The sequence below is a fragment of the Vigna radiata genome, unplaced genomic scaffold (genome assembly GCF_000741045.1).
Source record: "Vigna radiata var. radiata cultivar VC1973A unplaced genomic scaffold, Vradiata_ver6 scaffold_167, whole genome shotgun sequence".
Classification (NCBI taxonomy): domain Eukaryota; kingdom Viridiplantae; phylum Streptophyta; class Magnoliopsida; order Fabales; family Fabaceae; genus Vigna; species Vigna radiata.
In genome coordinates this window covers 239,230-258,874 of record NW_014542360.1, presented here as the reverse complement: position 1 = coordinate 258,874, position 19,645 = coordinate 239,230, and the positions used below count along the sequence as shown (strand labels likewise).

Here is a 19,645-nt window from a genome sequence, read left to right as displayed (position 1 = left end):
CCTCTTGGAATCAGCTTCTCAGGATTTGTTTCCTCAGTTATGTTATATGAGCTAACATTTGCTTCTCCTTCCCAAGCTTCTTCCAGAGAGAAGACGCAGCGAAAATATGACAAAAACTCGAAAAAGAACAGAAACAGAGGATTAAACTTGATAGAAACCCTAGAATAAGAAGGAAACTTATTCTGGACCGATTGATCGGTGTAAATCAAAGTTGAACCGGTGGAAAAGGTTTCTAATGGTGAAAACAAGGTTTTAATCGGTGGAATCGAAGGAAAATGGTGGAAAGGAGAAGAAACCCCAACGGAGGGTTTAGATCTATCAATGATTCGGTGCAAAATGAAGGATAGAGGAAATGAAGATGATTGTGAAGAAGACTTACCGTGATGATGAACGGCGTACGACGAGGAGATCTCTCTCGGGAAAGAAGATGCCAGGAAACCGAAATGAAGAGAAATGAGAGGGAGGCTCTCTGATGTGAGAAATGAAAGTGCGAGCAAGAGGAAATGAAATGAGACCTCCAAGGTCGCTGATTTTTAAAAATTTAGTGGAAGAGATATTATATTTGACTTTTAAAACTCCGATATAATACATTAATAATAGATTTACAAGTTTGTCACCGCATTTTATATTATAACTGATTTTCAAAATTACGTTATAGTATGTCTTAAACTTATTTACAAATTTGTCACCATGTTTCATATTATAACTGATTTACGAAACTACGATATAATAGACCTCTATTATAACGAATATTTTTTGTACGTTATAGTATAGATCGTTATAAAAAGCTATTTTTCCATCAGTGTATAATGGTTGCGGTTTTTACAACAAGGAATTTATAGAAGCACCACGCAAAAATATAAATCTCCTCTCTAACCCAAAACCAAATATAGCTGCACACAAAAAAACCAGAATTCTAGCAAGAATCCCCTCTTCTGCAATCTACACCCACGTCGAACAATCCTCAACATGTCCCCAGCACTCTTCACAGAATGCCAAGCCTATCACAGCAGACTCCACAGGTTGCCAAGCCTTCAGTAAAAAACCAGCAGTTTTCACAGGATGCCAAGCCTATCAAGTTCAAACAGAAGCACCTCCTCTTGCAGATATTGATCAAACAGTAAGAGCAATTGTTTCTCCTTCTAAATCTCTCTCAAGCAAGATCACCACCATCTTCTTGGAGAATTCTTGGAGCTGCTAAAACAGAGAATTCAATCTGAAACAGGAAAATGAAAATGTCAGATCATCAAAAGTCACAAAACAACTCGTGTTTTGTCTATTTATAGTTTTTTGTTAAACAGATTGTTTCTCAGTCGAATAGCCTACTAATTCAGTCGACTATATTAAAATATCAGACAGTCAATATATAGGCTCTCAGTCAACAAAATTCAACACACATATATTACAGTTGACCAAGTCATCAATGATTAACTAACTTTTGAAAAATATAGCCGTTGGAGCGTGTAAGCATAACAGAATTCCAATCAGATCAGTAACACAGTGGAATATGCAATATACAATGTCGACTAACACATGTAAAAACACTTTGAAATTCTTTTCAACTTAAAATCTCACATAGCACTGGTTCACAAAATATGTACAAAGATTTTAGCATAGTCGAATCCATTATAGGTGTATTCGACTGGACTAGAACTTAGTCACAACAAATATTAGTTTATAAAGGTGCTTGTGATCTTTTACTTCTAGAAATGTGAAATAAAATGTTTTCAATCAATTAGTTGATATTCCACATATTCATACAAGCATGTTCCACAAATATATCACACAATCAATCATAGGAACATACATCATAGTACATTAAAACATGTTCAGTAGATATAAAAGTTTATCAGAATACGAACATGTAATGCAGCAACATGTGTACTGTTATTAAGCATTGTGTTGTCATAATCAAAAACTAGTTTGATATAGAGTTTTTGTTGTCAACAATCTCAACAATCTCCCCCTTTTTTTATGATGCACAACCATGATTAATAACTCAACCATGTTTGTACAATTCAACACATGACAGAGTAATAGCATATATAAGAAACAATTCAATCAGTTCAATTACTCTGCATATGCAGCAAAAATATCAAGCAGATAAAGTATGAGAAAGCTATTATCCACCTTTCAAAAAGCATATAAACTTGCTCTCATACACTCATTTATATCTCTCCCCATTTGTGCATTAACAAAAAAAGGAATGCTTCAGATATTTATGCAGATTTGAAAAACATAGAGCTGCATCAGAAAAATATGCAATTTGTAAAATACAATGATGCTCTCAAAATCACAAGTTCATCACAAAAAAAAAAACAATATAAACTCCCCCTGAAATGTAGGTGTGTGATGAAACAATGTGTAAAACAATGATACTCCCCCTGTCATTATTCATGAGTTTCAAAATCAATTTAATTGCATAATACAAAATATCACAGATTTATCAATAGTTTAAGCACAAATTTGTATCAAAGTCAGAATGTCAAACCACATATGTATGTAATGAAACAAACATCAACAATATCACAATATTATCTCAATTCAGATATTGAAACAGATAAAGGCAGAGATAATAGTAGATTAATCATGATTTAAGCAATCAGTAAGGATAGAACCAAATTCCAGAAATGGAATTGTTAACCCATTTAGACACAGTCGAATGCATTGCTTTTGCAAATGTTGAATTCAAATTGTAGATGTCCAAAGCAATGTCCTTCCTGCAAAACCTTTCAACAACCTTTTCTAGATCAAGCATAATGGTTAAGCAGGAATTAAATCATATTATAACAGAAGTCAATATGTAAAGACGCATGACAGATTAAGCATAATTAACTTCAAATAGAGCATAGTTGAATCAATCAACCAGTATATCAGATATCATTCAAACAAGTTAAGTAATTGGATTGATTCAGAATGACTAATATCATTTACTTGAACAAAAAGATATTACATTGGTGGAATAAAGAAAAGGAAATCAAAACAGAAGATGGCATAATAAGCCATTATACAAAATGAAAGCATAACCTAAGACTTAAAAGGACAAAACTAATTTTTCTGTCTCTTTTTATTAATGAAGGACTTGAGAATCATGTCAGTTTCATTTTCCTCTGATCTTGTCTCTTCACTATCATCATTGCTTTTTGAGAAGATTTTCCAGAGGAGCTAACGTCTTCAGAATTCACATGTTCTTGGCTGTTGTTTTTCTGTTCATCAAGCCTTCTTTTTATCTCAGCTAACTCATGTAGAACAATTCTTTCAAATTCATTTCTTCCTCTGTACTGATTTATTTGAGAGGACGATGGTGTGTTGTTGTCCATGGGAAGTTCATATTTGCATTTCCAACCATTTGATGTTTTCTCCATATGAATTAGGTGAAGAACTGTTTTGTCCACATGGCTTAAACTTTGATATTGTTCACTTGATTCACCAATGCACTCCACACCGCAGTAAATCGGTATTTCTGAAATGAAAACACAGTAAGGTAGTTTCCCTGATTCTGATTTTGTTACCTTCAGCATGTTATCAGAGATGGCAGTTGGCCAATCCACCTGAATATTCTCCTTTAAGGCTTTTAGCAGCATTAAGTCTTCGGTGGTGGCTTGTGCATAGTTTCCTCCTCTAGCCATAAGTGTATAGGCTATGGTATAGATAGCCATTCTTTCATCTTTCTTCATACCACCGGTTTTGTAGTTTGAATTCACCTTGTGATCATTAGGATTTCTCAGACATTGTTGATACTCATTCAACTTGTTGAATCCTTCTATCCCTAGATGGCATTTTTCACCACCAATTCATAATCCTCCAACAGTTTTCCAGACATCATTGGTTAGTTTGATGTTTATTCCCTTAACTCGATAACAGAGGATGTCATCAACAATCTTCAGATTACAGTTAAAGACCTTTACCAAGTCGGGATACCATGGACTCACCATTTCAACAAATTGTTTTAGTCCCTGATGCTTAATCCACCTTTGGAACAAAAACCCTTCGTTCCTGAAGAACTTTAGTTTAAGAAATATGTGCGTTACCAGAGTTCTTCTTTTCCAACAATCAAGAAACTTTGACTAAGCTTCGTCATCGCTCATCCATCTCTTCGAATCAGATACCCTTCTGGTGCTCTTTGAGGCGATGGTTTTAAACCTTCTTCTAGGTGTAGAATTGGAAGCCATTGCAGTTTGAGGATGGGTGAAAATTCTTTCAGAAAGAATGAGGATAGTGGAGTATCAGATCAATAAGAGTGAATGCAATGACTTATGACTATCAAGATTTCATTGAGTTTATTTCATATAATAATTTGGAGGGAACCCGTAAGTTTCACTTTCACACCAAAATGAAATTTTAAATTTAAAATTAGTCTGAACTTTTCAGCACATAGTCGAATATATTAAAATGAAAGTCTACTGTGAATTATAAAAATCATTTTTGAGCAAATTCAACCTATCAAACAGTTAAGCACACAACACAAACAATCATACAACAACAATCAATCAATATGTGCATGATGCAACAGATAGATACAGATTTACCAGTTGTAGACACTCAAGGTTTTTGATGTATTCCATAATTGATTCCATAATAGATTCTACTATTACAGACATACCTGAGTGATCCTACAATCTGCTTAAACAAGGTAGCATAAACTTTCTTATCATTTGCTTGGATAGACAACTTTAAGTTTGCCATAACTGGTATATTGGCACTGTTACAACTCTCCATACTAAATTTCTTCAAGACTTCACTAATATATCTTCTTTGAGGCACAAACATACCATCAGGTGTTTGCAAAAATTCTAGCCCAAGAAAATAACTCAGACTACCGAGATTAGTCATTTCAAATTTTCTTTTCATTCTCATCTTAAACTCTTCCATCACTTCTGATAAACTTCCTGTTACAAGCAAATCATCTACGTATAAACAAATCAATAGAACACCCTATTGTTCAGCTTGTTTCACATAGACTCCAAACTCAACCGTGCACTCTTGGAATCCGAGTATAAGAAGCCAAGAATTGATATGAGTGTTCCAGGCTCGGGGTGCCTGTCTAAGCCCATATAAGGCTTTGTTTAGCTTATATACCTTCAATTCCTCACCTTTCTTCTCAAATCTAGGTGGTTGTCTCACGTAGACTTCTTCTAAAGGGCCATTCAAAAACGCTAACTTCACATCCATTTGGCAGATCTTCCATCCTTTCATATTTGCAACAACAACAACGAGTCTCACAGAATCACATGATTGGACTCAGAATCACATGCATCTTGAGCAAGATTCGCTGCCTCGTCGTTCTTCATCTTCTTCTCGGCTTCATTGTGCTAGCACTCTGTAGAGTATTTCCCGTATTTGTTACAGGTGTAACATTGAATGTTTCTTTTATCCTACGCTTTTCTTCCTATGCCTCTAGATTGCCTTCCTCCTCTATTGTTTCCCTCATTCTATTCACTGCCATTGTCTTCGTTGATTTGATCAAAGGGTTTTGTGCTTCTACCACCATTGCGTCCACCACGTGATCTTCCTCTGCCTCTTGCAAATCCATAACCTTTGAAGCTTTGATTGTTCTAGCCTGCAACGCTTGATTTGACCCTTGCACCACACCCTTTTTTGCATTTTTTCTTTCAATTATCCTCTATTTATGTGCTTCAAGGGAATTCTACAACTCTTCCACCTTCATTCTTTCAAGGTCTTTACATTCTTCTATAGCTACAACGATGTGATCATTGATAACGGTCTAAAAACCGTTATTTTCATGCTTAAATTTGATAGTAAAACTGATGGGTATTACACCCCATGCAAAATTTAATGATCATAAAAGAATGTAGTATAGACTAGGAAGTGACTCCTAGGTCGTCTCTCAAGGACCAAATGTGGTTCGAGAATTAGGTCTAACACGAAGTGGGGGGGTTTGTGAAAGGTTTGTGAATGCAAATGAACTAAATTGAAACACGAATGCAAACAGAAATGAAAAACGAAATCAAATACAGAATAAAAATGATTGGTCATTAACTCAATTATTATGCTTTCAATCACAAATTAACGACAAGTACACAATACTCTAATCCAAATCCGACACGAATCACCCAACGAGGCGAAGGCTAATTCGGTCTTCAAAATTACAGACTAAGCGAATGCAATGCACAAATCTAATCAGTCATCCACCATACAGTCTAATCAACTAAGCAAAGAATAAACACCGATTAAGCAACTACGCGTATACCTAATCGCAGGCAGACAACAGATTAAATATTGAGCAGAATCAAAGCAGCAGTATGACAATTAAAGTTCAAAAGTCTCAGGGAAGCAAAGTAATTTTATTAATGACCAACCGGACTATCCTAAGCTAACATCGCTATTAAATTAACACGACCAAACACATTAGACAACATAGTGAACAGAGACATTAAACCGGACAATGCAACAGGTAAATATCCTAACATAATTAGAGCTAGTAAAATGCAATGCTTTAGCTAAAAAGTGAAATGCACATATCAAACAACACGTGAACAAAATTGAGTGCAACAATTAAGCTAACAAAGGAAATCACATCTAGTGCTATTGAATTTAAATGCAGTGAACAAATTTAAACAATAAGCTACTAAAGAAAAGAAACGCATGACACTAAGAATAAAATAAATTAGTAAACTACTACCACGATGCATTCTAATAATATATATATTAAGTTTGATGCAAGCTTGAGTGCAAAATAAAAATAAAGGCAGCTGTGTGCTTCTACCAAATTGAAATCAGCGTTGGCTTTAAAAAAAAAACATTGGATGTGCTGCTTAATTTCCATCATGAGTCGTGACCTTGTGCGCCCTTTACTGAATAAAAAAAATGAGTTGCTTCAAAAGGAGATTAAACCTCCGTGAGCCACCTCCAGCTCCCATCAAATGCACCGCTCCATCATTCAAAAGCAATGTGCAATAACGTGAGCTGCTTCCAAAAAAAACGTTAAAGGACCATTTCTCTTAAGTGGTGGCTGCAGCTGCTGGCTTGAATAAGAAAATTCACAAACGAAATGAAAAAGGCAATGAAATAAATTTGGAGCTCTCAAATTCCATTCTCGTACAGCAACGTTGATGAGTCGTTATTTCTTGACTATATTTAGTTTATTGCACTTAAATAAATCAAGGAATTGTTTTTAATTGTCTGTTATTTCCCCGTTTTTCCTAATTCCGCTTAATTTGGTCAGAAATTTGTATTTTCACAAATTTGAATTTTCTGAGCTGATTAAGTGCATTTTTGGTTGCAGGAAAATTTTGGGAAACATCATTTGGAGCATTAGGATGGTGGTGTGCATATTAAAGACTCAACATTTAGTCATTTCAATTTTAAATAAATTGTAATTTAGTTGATTAGAAACTTTAATTAAGTTTTTGTGCACTTGGGCCAATGTTGGCAAATTTCATGATGGGCCCAAACTTTGAGGGACACTTGGCAAAGACTTTAGGGTTTCTTTTAGAGGTGGACCCCACCATTTTAGGGTGTTGGACGGTTTTAGAGAGCAAAGACCGAGACACACAATTTGTCTCCACTTTTCATTTTCACTTTGCATGTATGAACTCTCTCTTGGAGACCATGTAGGGTTTTACGTTTTTGGAGCTATGGAATGACCAAAATCATATTTTTCTTCTTCTCTTACTTAAATCTTGTTTATCTTTGCTTGGTGGAAGTGAATCCCTCACCCATTTTCCTTTCATTTCTTCTTGAAGTTGAGAGCATGAGCTTAAGTCTTGAGGTGTTTCTTTGCATTTTCATGATGGGTCTTTGGTTTGGATGAAGAGCTATTTTGATTTTTTACTCATTTGCTGCCATATTTTCGTATTTACTTTGCTTTTCTTGGATTGGATGATGAAAATGAAGTTCTTGATGGGTTTTGGAGTGAAAGAAGCTTGAGTTGGTGTATGGGTGTTTAAGTTTTGAACCCTTTCTTCTTGCATTTCGTATTTGATGTTTGGAAACATATTTTGAGTTGGACATTGTGTTTCATGATGGGGGCTGGACGTTTTTGCAAAGGGGTTTAGGGATTCCACTTTGTTTTAGTCAAAAATTTGAAGAGAATAGAGTTAGAACTTGGGTTAAAGGAGGTAGACTTTGTGTTTGATGTGTTTGTATGATTTTGCATTTGGAACCTTGGGTTCTAGTGTTTATTCTCGATATTGAGAAGAGGAAGAAAGAATATGAAGGTGTGTGTTGGTGAAGAAAAACCGTAGGGTGTGTTGGAAAGGAGGAGAGAAGGTGCATTCAATTTTTACCTCTTTTGGACAACAACAATATGAGACAATTTTCATAGAAAGAAGATTTCCCTTTTTAGTTTTTGTCTTCTCCTTGTTGCTGCCGAGAATTACTCTTGAGAATGGAGGTTTTTGGTGTTTAGTTTCCTTTGACTTTGCTTACATGGCATCTTGGTTGGAGCACTCAACGTATCTTACATTTAACCTTTGGTTTGAAGCATTTTTTGGCATTTCCACTTGGTAGTTCACGTAAATTGTGTGCCTTGGTGTGTGCAATTAGAATGTTGCTACATGGTAGGAGAGAGAGGACAATTTTATAGAGTTTGGAAGGCACATGCTTGATTTCTTTGAGAATGGTGCACATGGGAGAAGAAGTCAACACATTTTGTGACTTATTGAAGGTGGAAATTGAAGTTTGACTTTGGTGCTTTGGTGACTTACGTACAAGAGGTCTTCTTGGGCCATTTTCATTTTTAATTTCTTTATTTGGTGCACACTTGGTCACATGAATTGCTAGGAAGAAGTTGTGTTTGCTTATTTCTTTTATTTTAAATTAATTTGCATATTAGGATTAGTTGCTTTTGATTTCTGTAATTTAGTTTTGCATTTAAATTAATTTAACTTTGTTAGATAGTTGTGTGTAATAGTGTTGGTGTCTAGTATTTTATTTTATTTTGTTTTAATGTTATCTAATATGTTTGGTCTTGTTGCTTTAGTTTCCATGTTAGCTTAAATAACTTGGTTGGTCATTAGCTATATTGCATTGCTTCTTTGAGATCTCTGGATTGTCACTGTATTTGCACTCTGACTTTGTTATTATTAAATCTGTATTTGCACTTGCAATTGGGTATACGCTTAGTTTCCTAGTTGGTGTTGAGTCTTCGCTTAGTTGATGAAACTACATGGTGTAAATTGGATTTGATGTTAACATTGCGTTCGCTTAGTTCGCTTTTATGAAAACATGATTAGCCTTCGCTTAGTTGGTTAACTGTGTTGGATTAAAGGTTTGAGTCGCCGCTTTATTTTGTTGATCTGTGATTGGAAGCATTGTAATTAAGTTAATGACCAACCGTTTTTCTTCTGTATGTGATTTAGTTTTGCATATCTGTGTTTAATTATCTGTTTGCGTCAGTGTTTTGATTTTATTCATCCTCATTCATACAAACTTTTCAACAACTCCCCCCCTCCCCTCACTCCGTGTTTGACCTGATTCTCAAACCACATTTGGTCCTTGAGAGACGACCTAGGAGTCACTTCCTAGTCTATACTGCATTCTTTTATGCACATTAAATTTTGCATGGGGTGCGACACCCATCAAACGTTCAACAAGTTTTTCCATAAAAAAAATTCAAGCAAAGCCAACAAGTTAAAGTGGCAGCTACTCCAGCTCAAATGAAAAGACCGTGTGTCTTCATCAACACAATAAAATGAATTCTCCAAATAAATAAAAGAAAGAAAACGCTGCACCCATTTTTATTCATCCATCATCAAAATGCCAAGACATGGTTTCAAAGCAAAGCTCCCTCTCAAAACGTTGCAGCAGCCGAGAGAGTCCCCTACAAAAGTGACGGCTGGTTTTTAAAATCCTAGGACCGTGTGTACTCCAAAATGAGGTGGGGTCCACATTCTTTGCAAAACCCTAGGTGCCATGTCATGTTTCCTATTTGGGCTCAAACTATTTTGCCAAAAATTGGCCCAATGTTTACAAGTTTAATTAAAAACTATCTAAGCTACTAAGTTTCAAAGTAATTAAATTTGAAATGTCTATGACAAGAATCTTGAATTATTTTGTCTCCATCCCAATGCTCCAAATTGTTTTTCCAAAATTTTCCCTGAAAATAATAATGCAAATAATTAGCTCAGAAAATTCAAATTAATTAAAATTGAAATTTCCGATCAAATTAAGCATAATTAGGGAAAACGGGAAAATACCGGACATATAAACACAATTCCCTGATTAAATTCGGTACAATAAGCTAAGTGGAATCAATAAAATATCGACTCATCAAAATAGACCACATTTAGTCTTTTGCACTCCGGGGCAAAATCAAGACGCTAATCAGGGAACTAATTAGAGGACATCGGGGAAGTGACACAGACTCAACAGATAGAAAACAAAGACTGACAATGAAAGTAACAGAATTACACAGTTCTCAAGAAATCTGGATAAAGAAAAGGAAGTAGACAGTATCCAACACAAGATCAGAGAAAATAGATACTCATGAAGTCATCAAAGTAATTCAAAGCATGGCAAAATGATCAGTCAGCTCAAGAGGTTATTCAAAAGCAACAAAACCTCACAGATGCACACTATTAGTGTTTCTCTCAAGTGTCTAAGGTAAGCAATGTCAACTCAATGCACTCAAGAAAGCAAACACAAACAGACTTGGCAAGCCTCTAATATCAACACTCAAACACATATGCATGTTCAAATGAAAGGTCTTTTATGCATGCAATGGGGACAAGGACAAAGGAGGATAAATATGGATGAGAAGCTACAAACCAAAGGGAATAGAGGAGCAATGGGGAACAAGTGTAAAGACATTCAAATCACACCCAAAACCCTCTACTTCAATCCTCTTCTTGACTCCTTTATTCACAAATTTTTTTTAATTTTTCTCATTTTTCTGTATTTTTTTCTCTTTTTTTTTCATCTTATCTCTTTTCTTTTCTCTCTTTTCAGAACACAACTCTAAGAGACAAGATACACAACATATTTACAAAAACACAAACAAGAAGAGGAGCCAATCTAGCCAATTCATCATAATCTCCCAGGAGACCACACTTATTCCCAAAACAATTCTAAAGCTCCGAAATTCCCTAAGGTTCACGTAATCATGGTTTCTTACTTAGGGCTAGTGTATCAACTTCAAAACAAAGAAATGGGGAAAGCACAGGCTCAAAAGGGGTCATTAGTGGATCAAAACAAGGTAGGCTCATTTGGCTAGAGAGGCTCAACAACAAATTGCCTTTATCACTTCCAAATATGCATATCAATCAAGAATTATCAACAAGAGTCAAGCCAAGGCATATGTGCAAGCAATCAAGAGACATATCACACACAAGAAAGACTATCAAGTGGCTCAAATCGCACATAGGGTAATTGTCATAATCAAATCAACCTCTCGAACATCATAATCATCTTTCCAAGCAAAGAAAAGAAAGGATTTAAACAAATCAGAGTATCAATGAAGTGAAAGAGAAGTGAAAGACACATCTACAACCTAAACAAAGTCCAAAAATCAAGAGAAACATGCAAAATTGTACACAAGACACAACAAAAACTACCTAGAAAACAAAAAATTTAACACCTAGAAAAGAAAAAATATAACTCAGAAAACTAAAACTAGGAAAGAAAAATCAGAATCTCTCCCAATAGACCACACTTGAACTACACAGTGTCCTCAATGTGTCACAAGCATAAGATCACAATCATAACAATCAACAGATCATGGACAAGTGCAATAAAAGTAGGGAAAGGGGAGAGAAGGGAAAAAGGAAACTCCCCTAATCATGGTGGCAGTTGCCAATTTTTATTAGCTAGATTCTATAATCTTTTTTTTATCATTCTGTTATCTTTTTGGGCTTATATATAGCCTCAGTACGAATTAGAAGGAGATTCTTTTGGCAGAGAGAAACATTTAGAGCTATTTCACACACCTTGGAGGAGGTTCCGTGGATGCTTAGGCTCCAATCAACCAAGTTTAGGGTTATTACTTCCATTCTTTCATCATATTTCATCTAGTTTCACCATGATTATGGTGAACTAAACCCTCTGTTGTTGGGGAACAATGTAATCTTTTGAAACTCTCATATATTCAAATTCTTATTTATTTCATAAGCTTGTCATATACTTACTTATCAATTGTTGGGTTCTCATCTTTGCTTTAATGCTTTTATTGTTTAACTCATTCATTAAAAGTTGTTTGTCTTTATCGATATGGGGACGTACGGTAATGTCATGAACTGGTGAGAAATTCCTTGATTATGCTAATACCGCCTAGGGATAGGGGTATGACGGTTAATTGTATTTGCTTCCGATCGCATTGCATTATTGGTTACTAGGGGAGGCTAGGGATAGCAAGCCGATAATTAATAATAGGTTATTTTCACCAAGGGATTGGGTTAAGGGTAGACTAGAAAATTTGCATGGCAATTGGATAAATAAGTGAAGTAAATAAGAATAGTAGATATATGAGAGTGGATAAGATGAAATTGTAAACCCCAACAACATTCATCCATAGTTTCTTAAAACCAATTGAATCAACTGCATTTGCATGTTTACTTTTGTTCTTTGCATATAACCACCAAATTAATTCTTTTCTCAAGTCTTACGCAATTTGTTTACATGAAAAGTAAGGCCTAAGAGTCCTTTGGGAAGAACGATATTGGGTTTACCAATTATATTCCTTGATAACGATCTGGTACACTTGCCAGTGGCTTAACAATCATACTAGGGTGTCAAAGTCCTGAGAATTTTTTCAACTATCTTCCTATCTTTCACAACCTTGTTGCACGACCTCATAGCATTTACCACGACTTGAATCCTCCCAATGTACTCCACTACCGTTTCCTGCTCCCCCATGTATAGGAGTTCATATTGCCTCTATAAGGACTGCAAACAAACCTTCTTCACCTTGCCAAAATTACTGTAACCATCCTGCAAAATGTCCTAAACCTCTTTGGTCGTGGAAACTTTTGACACCTTTTGGAAGATTGAGGCAGAGATCCATTGATGCAGTAACATCTTTGCTTTGCAATCAAGCCTTCTGTTCTCTTTGCACAACTTTTTCACCTCTTCTGAATCGCCTTTCAAAGGTTCTTGAAAACCTTTCTTCATTATTTCATCAACTTCTTGAAACCCAAGAATCGCTTCCATTTTCACGCACCAATCATCATAACCTTTGCCGTCAAATACCAGTAGGTTACTGTGAATCATCCCGGCCATCACTTTCACACTCCTTTATTCTTGAAGCGTCTTCTTGAACGTCACAAGACTTCACCAGGTTTTGTAACCTGTAGCTCCTGATACCACTATTTTCTGTTGACAGTAAACAACTAAATTATGCAGAAGAGCAATGTATGAAAGAGATGGAGGGAAACGAGTTAGTACTTCTCATTAACAAAAAAGTGAATGTACAAGTACAAAGTATATAACAATGAAAGGAAAAGCAATTAACTGTTCAACAGACAGTTAATACCTTTAAGAGTTTTGTTTTACATTCTCAACAATAGCGATAGACAACAACGATAGATGATGGCACCGCCGACAACGGTAGATGGTCTCGCCACCAGCAACGACAGATGTAGTTGTAGAGGCACCATAAACTTCTTCCTCAAAAGAACCTGACTTTGATACCATATTGACTATAGTGAAGAAAACTATATTGAGATTAATCTCGCTTGTGTTAAATATACACATAAGATTCTCTATTTATAATAAAAGAAATATAGACTAAACTCAAAAAAAAAAAAAATAATAATAACAAACTAACTAAAAATAAAAAAATAAATATAAAATAATAATAATATATCTAACAATAATAAATATTTAATATATTTCCTTTCCAAATTATATATATTTCCTTTCCAAATTATAAACAAATACGAGAATAACAATTTATTTATATTGTCAAATTGTATTTTATTCAAATTCAAACGAAAAGTAAATAAGTGTAAATCTATAAAATTAAATAACTAAAATAGAAAGTTATCATAAGCTCAATATATACTTATTTTTAACATATTATACAAGTTAGTTTAAAATAGTAAATATTTAATTTATAAAAGTAATTTGCTTAATTTATCTTCTTATAGATTTCAAAAATTTTAATTAAAATAAAACTTTTTAGATTTTTGCTATCATACATGTTTAAAAGCTTTGTATAAAAAAATTAAGATGGATATTTGCGTAAGAAAATTCCTTTATGATGATGATCTTATCTTTGATGATATTAGGAACAGAATATAGAATCTGCCAGATTAATGTAGAAGGAAACGTAATCCATGAAGTTATGCTTATCTTGCCTTATTATTTTCAACAACCATACACGTGGCAAATTATTATTAGTTATTCCATTGATAATTTGATCTTTCAGAGTAAGCGCAATCACATTATAAATACTACTCCTTCGTCATCCTTCTTCGCATATATCCTACGCTATAATCCCAAATCTCAATCTCAAAACCCTTGCTCTTTTTAATCCTCCGATTCCACTTTCCGTCTCAATTTTTCAAGGTACTGATTAGCTTCAGTTTATTTAGTTATACTTTGGTCTTCCTCGCTGATCATATCCATATTCGATCTTTTACTTTGTTGGTGGAATTTCTTTTTTGGTCGTGGAACTAGGATTGATAATGTCACCTTTTCTTGTTCTTTAATACGTTTGTTTCATGCAATATTTTTTCTGTCTTAATTAGGGTTTCTGACTTAATTTGTTTTATAATTTTTAAGGACCTGTCGTTTGTGGTCTGATTGGGTCTGTACTCTGTTTGTTTCTTGCAAAATGTCCCGTATACTTTCTCGGTTTTTAATTTAGGGTTTGTGATTCAATTATTTTTAGTCATTTATGGGGGCTGGAGTCTGTGGTTTGAACTAGAGTTTGTGGTCTGATAGATTCTGTAATATGTTTGTTGTTAGCCAAACTTCCCATATACATCCTCGGTTTATAATTAGGGGTTTGTTATTTGAACTCTTTTGTCATTTCTAAGGCTAGAGTATGCGGTTGAACTATGCCTTCGTATCTATGTTATTGACGGTTTAGTTTCTGATTGAACAGATGCAGATCTTTGTGAAAACTTTGACTGGCAAGACCATAACCCTTGAAGTAGAATCGTCTGACACCATTGATAATGTCAAGGCTAAGATCCAGGACAAAGAGGGTATCCCTCCGGATCAGCAAAGGCTGATTTTTGCTGGTAAACAACTTGAGGATGGGAGAACCCTTGCCGATTACAATATTCAGAAGGAGTCCACCCTCCACTTGGTGCTTCGGTTAAGGGGTGGTATGCAGATTTTTGTAAAGACTTTGACTGGAAAAACCATAACCTTGGAGGTGGAGAGTTCAGATACCATTGATAATGTCAAGGCCAAGATCCAAGACAAAGAGGGCATCCCTCCGGATCAACAGAGGCTTATTTTTGCTGGTAAACAACTTGAGGATGGAAGGACCCTTGCTGATTACAATATTCAAAAGGAGTCAACCCTCCACTTGGTGCTTCGTTTGAGAGGTGGTATGCAAATTTTTGTCAAGACTTTGACAGGAAAAACCATAACCTTGGAAGTGGAGAGTTCAGATACAATTGACAATGTGAAAGCTAAGATTCAGGATAAGGAGGGTATACCCCCAGATCAGCAGAGGCTTATCTTTGCCGGGAAACAGCTTGAAGACGGAAGGACCCTTGCGGATTATAACATACAGAAGGAATCCACTTTGCACTTGGTTTTGAGGCTTCGTGGTGGCATGCAGATTTTTGTGAAGACTTTAACTGGGAAAACCATAACTTTGGAGGTTGAAAGCTCTGACACTATTGACAATGTAAAGGCAAAGATTCAGGACAAGGAAGGCATCCCACCGGACCAGCAGAGACTTATCTTTGCTGGGAAGCAGCTGGAAGATGGGCGTACCCTTGCAGATTATAACATCCAGAAGGAATCTACTCTGCACTTGGTGTTGAGGCTTCGTGGTGGAATGCAGATATTTGTGAAGACTCTGACAGGGAAAACCATTACCTTAGAGGTGGAAAGCTCTGATACAATTGATAATGTGAAGACAAAGATTCAGGACAAGGAGGGCATCCCACCAGATCAGCAGAGGCTTATTTTTGCTGGGAAGCAATTGGAAGATGGTCGGACCTTGGCAGATTACAACATTCAGAAAGAATCCACCCTTCACCTTGTCCTTCGCCTTCGTGGTGGCCTTTAAGCGTTTTCCTCTTAGTGTGACTAATATCAATGTCATCTGTGTGGAATAACTATATTTTTAGTGATTTCTTGAAAAAATTGTGATGGTAGTTATATATCTGCAATATATTTAATATTCCTTATAGATATTAATAACTAGTAATGTATGCATGAACCAGATATTAAATTTATAATTAGTATTAGTGAAATTTTAAGTACTGTACGCATGAAACATATATTAAATTATGGTTTAATGTTTGTAGCTTCTTATTTTCGTTTAGAAAGGTCTCTTACTTGTTTGTTGTGTAAATCAAATTTAATTAAGGGCAAAGTGGATAAAATAAATAAAATTAAGTTCAATAATTTCTTTGACAAATCAAAATCAGATTGAGAAAAATCAATTGGGCTTCGTAGAAGAAATGCTTATTTTTTCGGAGAAGAAATGCGTATTTTTTCGGTGGAGATTGGTGCAAATTTTTGTTACATTGAAGAGATTGATGGTGCAAGCAAGGACTATTGTCACGAGGAATCGATTGCACAGTATCCATGTTCTTCAGTAGGGGAGGCCAACAACTTCCATGGATTGGGCGCTCCGGAAACAGTGTCAAACGATGTTGTAGTGTCTTTCAGGGCAGCATTGTGGTACTGGATGCAATATGTGCGGCCTGTCATAAACCAGGGGTTCGGTGCAACCATCAGATAATTGGGCTACTATTTAGGCTTGCATTAATTACTACACGGGATACTGCAGATAATTGGGTGTAGACACTGGTGATAATCTTACTTGGTGATAATCTTACTTGTTAAATAAAAGATATTTCTTTATTTGTATTTTTTTTCCATAATAAAGAATTGAAGGCTTTTGATGCTTCGTTCTATCTCATTATTATTGTAATCACACTTCTGGAATAAAATAAAAATAGCATCACTTTTTGCTTTTGCATTTTAAATTTTATTCTATTAATCAGAGTCCATATGAATTTTCTGCACTTTATTATATGTATTAAGATGATATTTCATTCTATTGTAATTTAAAAGACGTAAATGATATGAACAAAGCGAAAAATGGAACCACCACGCAATTATCATTCAGAGGATAAGCCGAGAAAAATGGAGAGGGTAACGGCGAGGGAGTAGGCTTTTTTAGGTGGCTAATTTCGACGATCCTGGCGCTGTGAGCGCTTTGGAGGTGGGGGAGACGACGGTGCACTAATCGAACAAAAATAATTTTTTCCCATAAACCTTAATACGAGGTCTTAATTGATTTTTTCCGATTTCGATTTGTTAATTTCAGACAAAGAGTTAAATTTAATTTTATTTGTTTTGTCCACTTTGTTCTTAATTAAATTTGTTTTTCCTTTTTGGTATTCTAATTTTTAATATAAAATATACTTCACATAGGTTTTTAATGACACATCAGATTAAACAATATTCTCAGCATATCACACGTAACGTATCGTCATCTTAAATGTTGTTTCTTCAATTTGATGGAAGGTTTCTGTTTGTTTCAATTTTACAAAAATAAAGATCCAAATAAGACACAAAATAAGTAGGAGACTGATAACGATTCAAAAACCGTTATTTTCATACTTAATTTTGATACAAAACACACCCTTTATGACTTAGAAACTAGTTTGAAATCATGCATTTTGTCTTATGGATATTATGCTTGGTTTTCCTTGTTTTGACAAGACTTAACGAGAATTTGATGAAGGATAATGAAGTAAGAAGGAATTGGACTCAAGAGAAGATGGAAAAAGGCACAAATGAAGAATCTCACCTAAGGTTAAGCATCAGATCTACCGCTGAGCGTTGAGTTCTTCAATTTGTACACTGTCAAATGCTTAAGCGCTAAAGCTAAGGGGAAAAGATAGAGTCGCACCTACCGCTGAGCGACAGATCTAGCGTTGAGCGCTGGCCTCTCCAGTAACAGCATTGTCGGACGCCTGGGCGTGAACGTTGAGCATCCCACTTGAGTGTTGCACCTACCGTTGAGCAGTGAACCTGGCACTGAGCATTGTACTTTGGGCTTGTGCCTGTTTTCTGTAATTTTTCATAGTTTATAAATTAGTGCGACCCTTAGAGGTCATCTTTTGGCAGAAGAAGACGCAGAAACACCCTTTCTCACCCCTTGGAGGTGGATTTTAGATGCGGAAGCTCCATTTCATCAAATCTAGGGTTATCTCTTCATATCTTTCATTCAATTCATCTAGTTTCACCATGATTATGGTGAACTAACCTCTTTGTTGTTGGGAGAATGATGTAATCCTATTGAAACTCTCATGTATTGAAATTCTTACTTTAATTCATATGCTCTCTTTTATCAATTGTTAGAGTTTTTCCTCCATTATATTTGTATGCTTTACTTAAGACATTAACCAATAGCATAATTTTTTATTCTATCTATATGGACACGTATAGTTAGGTCTAGACATGAGAGAATTCTTTTGGTAGCAATATTGCCTAGACATAGGGATAGGAGGAACAATTGCCTTAAACTTTTGTGTGAATTATGTAATGCATGATTAATTGCTAGGGAGACTAGACATAACAAACTAGTAATTAGGATTATACCTTAATCACCTAGATATTGGAATTAGGGAAATTTAGAAAGTGGGACTAACACTGATAAAGAAATAGAATTGAGTAGAATTTGTAATTATATGAGACTGGATTAGAATAAAATCATAAACCCCCAACAACACCATTCATCCATAAATTCCAAGTGTCAATTGATCAATCTTTGCATGCATGTTTATTTTCTGTTTTGCATTTAAAACCCTAATTTTCGTTACATCAGGTCTCAAGAAATCAATTCACACAAACGTTTAGACCTAAGAGTCCTTTGGAAAACAATACTCAGACTTACCATTTTATTATTATTATTTGATATAATTTGGTACACTTACCAGACTCTTAACAAAGATCTATATGAGATTCAGGACAAAAATAAGAACATATCGAAACATTAAACCTTTTTACTTTAATTAAAGGCAACACAGGTGACTACTCCCAATGCCTTTACCAGAAACCTATCATTATACGAAATTTCAAAATGATGAGAGACACTTAAAAAAAACGTAAGAATGATGCGAAATTTTTATATGAAAAGGATACCGTCACTTTTGTTTTTAGTGTAGTTTATATTTACCTAGATAGCACATTTTTATTGCTAGTTCACAAGTTGATTTTCGAGAACCACTTAATATGATTTCATATTGATATGTTTTTCATTTTTGTAAATACGAACATTAAATTTATGTTTAAAATTCGGTTATTTGAAAATGGGATTATGAGCTAGCAAAATACATATGTGTTATTTGAGTAAATAAAAACTACATTGTGTTGTTTTTTTTTTCACCAAAAAAATGTGAAAAAAAAATCACAATCATGCATTCTCAAATTTGCATTTTATTTTTAATTTAATTCATTTTTAATTATCTCACCAATTTAAATATTTTTAATTAAATTTTATTAATAAAAAGTATTGCATTATATATTTTTTATTTAGTTT

General features: G+C 34.8%; 1 protein-coding gene across 1 annotated transcript; it reads left to right on the top strand.

Annotated features, from left to right (window-relative positions):
• Positions 1–14,335: 14,335 nt before the first annotated feature.
• Positions 14,336–16,284, top strand: LOC106779696 (polyubiquitin-like). Its single transcript, XM_014667863.2, has 2 exons — positions 14,336–14,466; positions 15,008–16,284. The coding sequence occupies exon 2, from the start codon at positions 15,008–15,010 to the stop codon at positions 16,151–16,153; it is 1,146 nt and encodes a 381-aa protein (XP_014523349.1). The 5' UTR covers positions 14,336–14,466; the 3' UTR covers positions 16,154–16,284.
• The last annotated feature ends 3,361 nt before the right edge of the window (positions 16,285–19,645 follow it).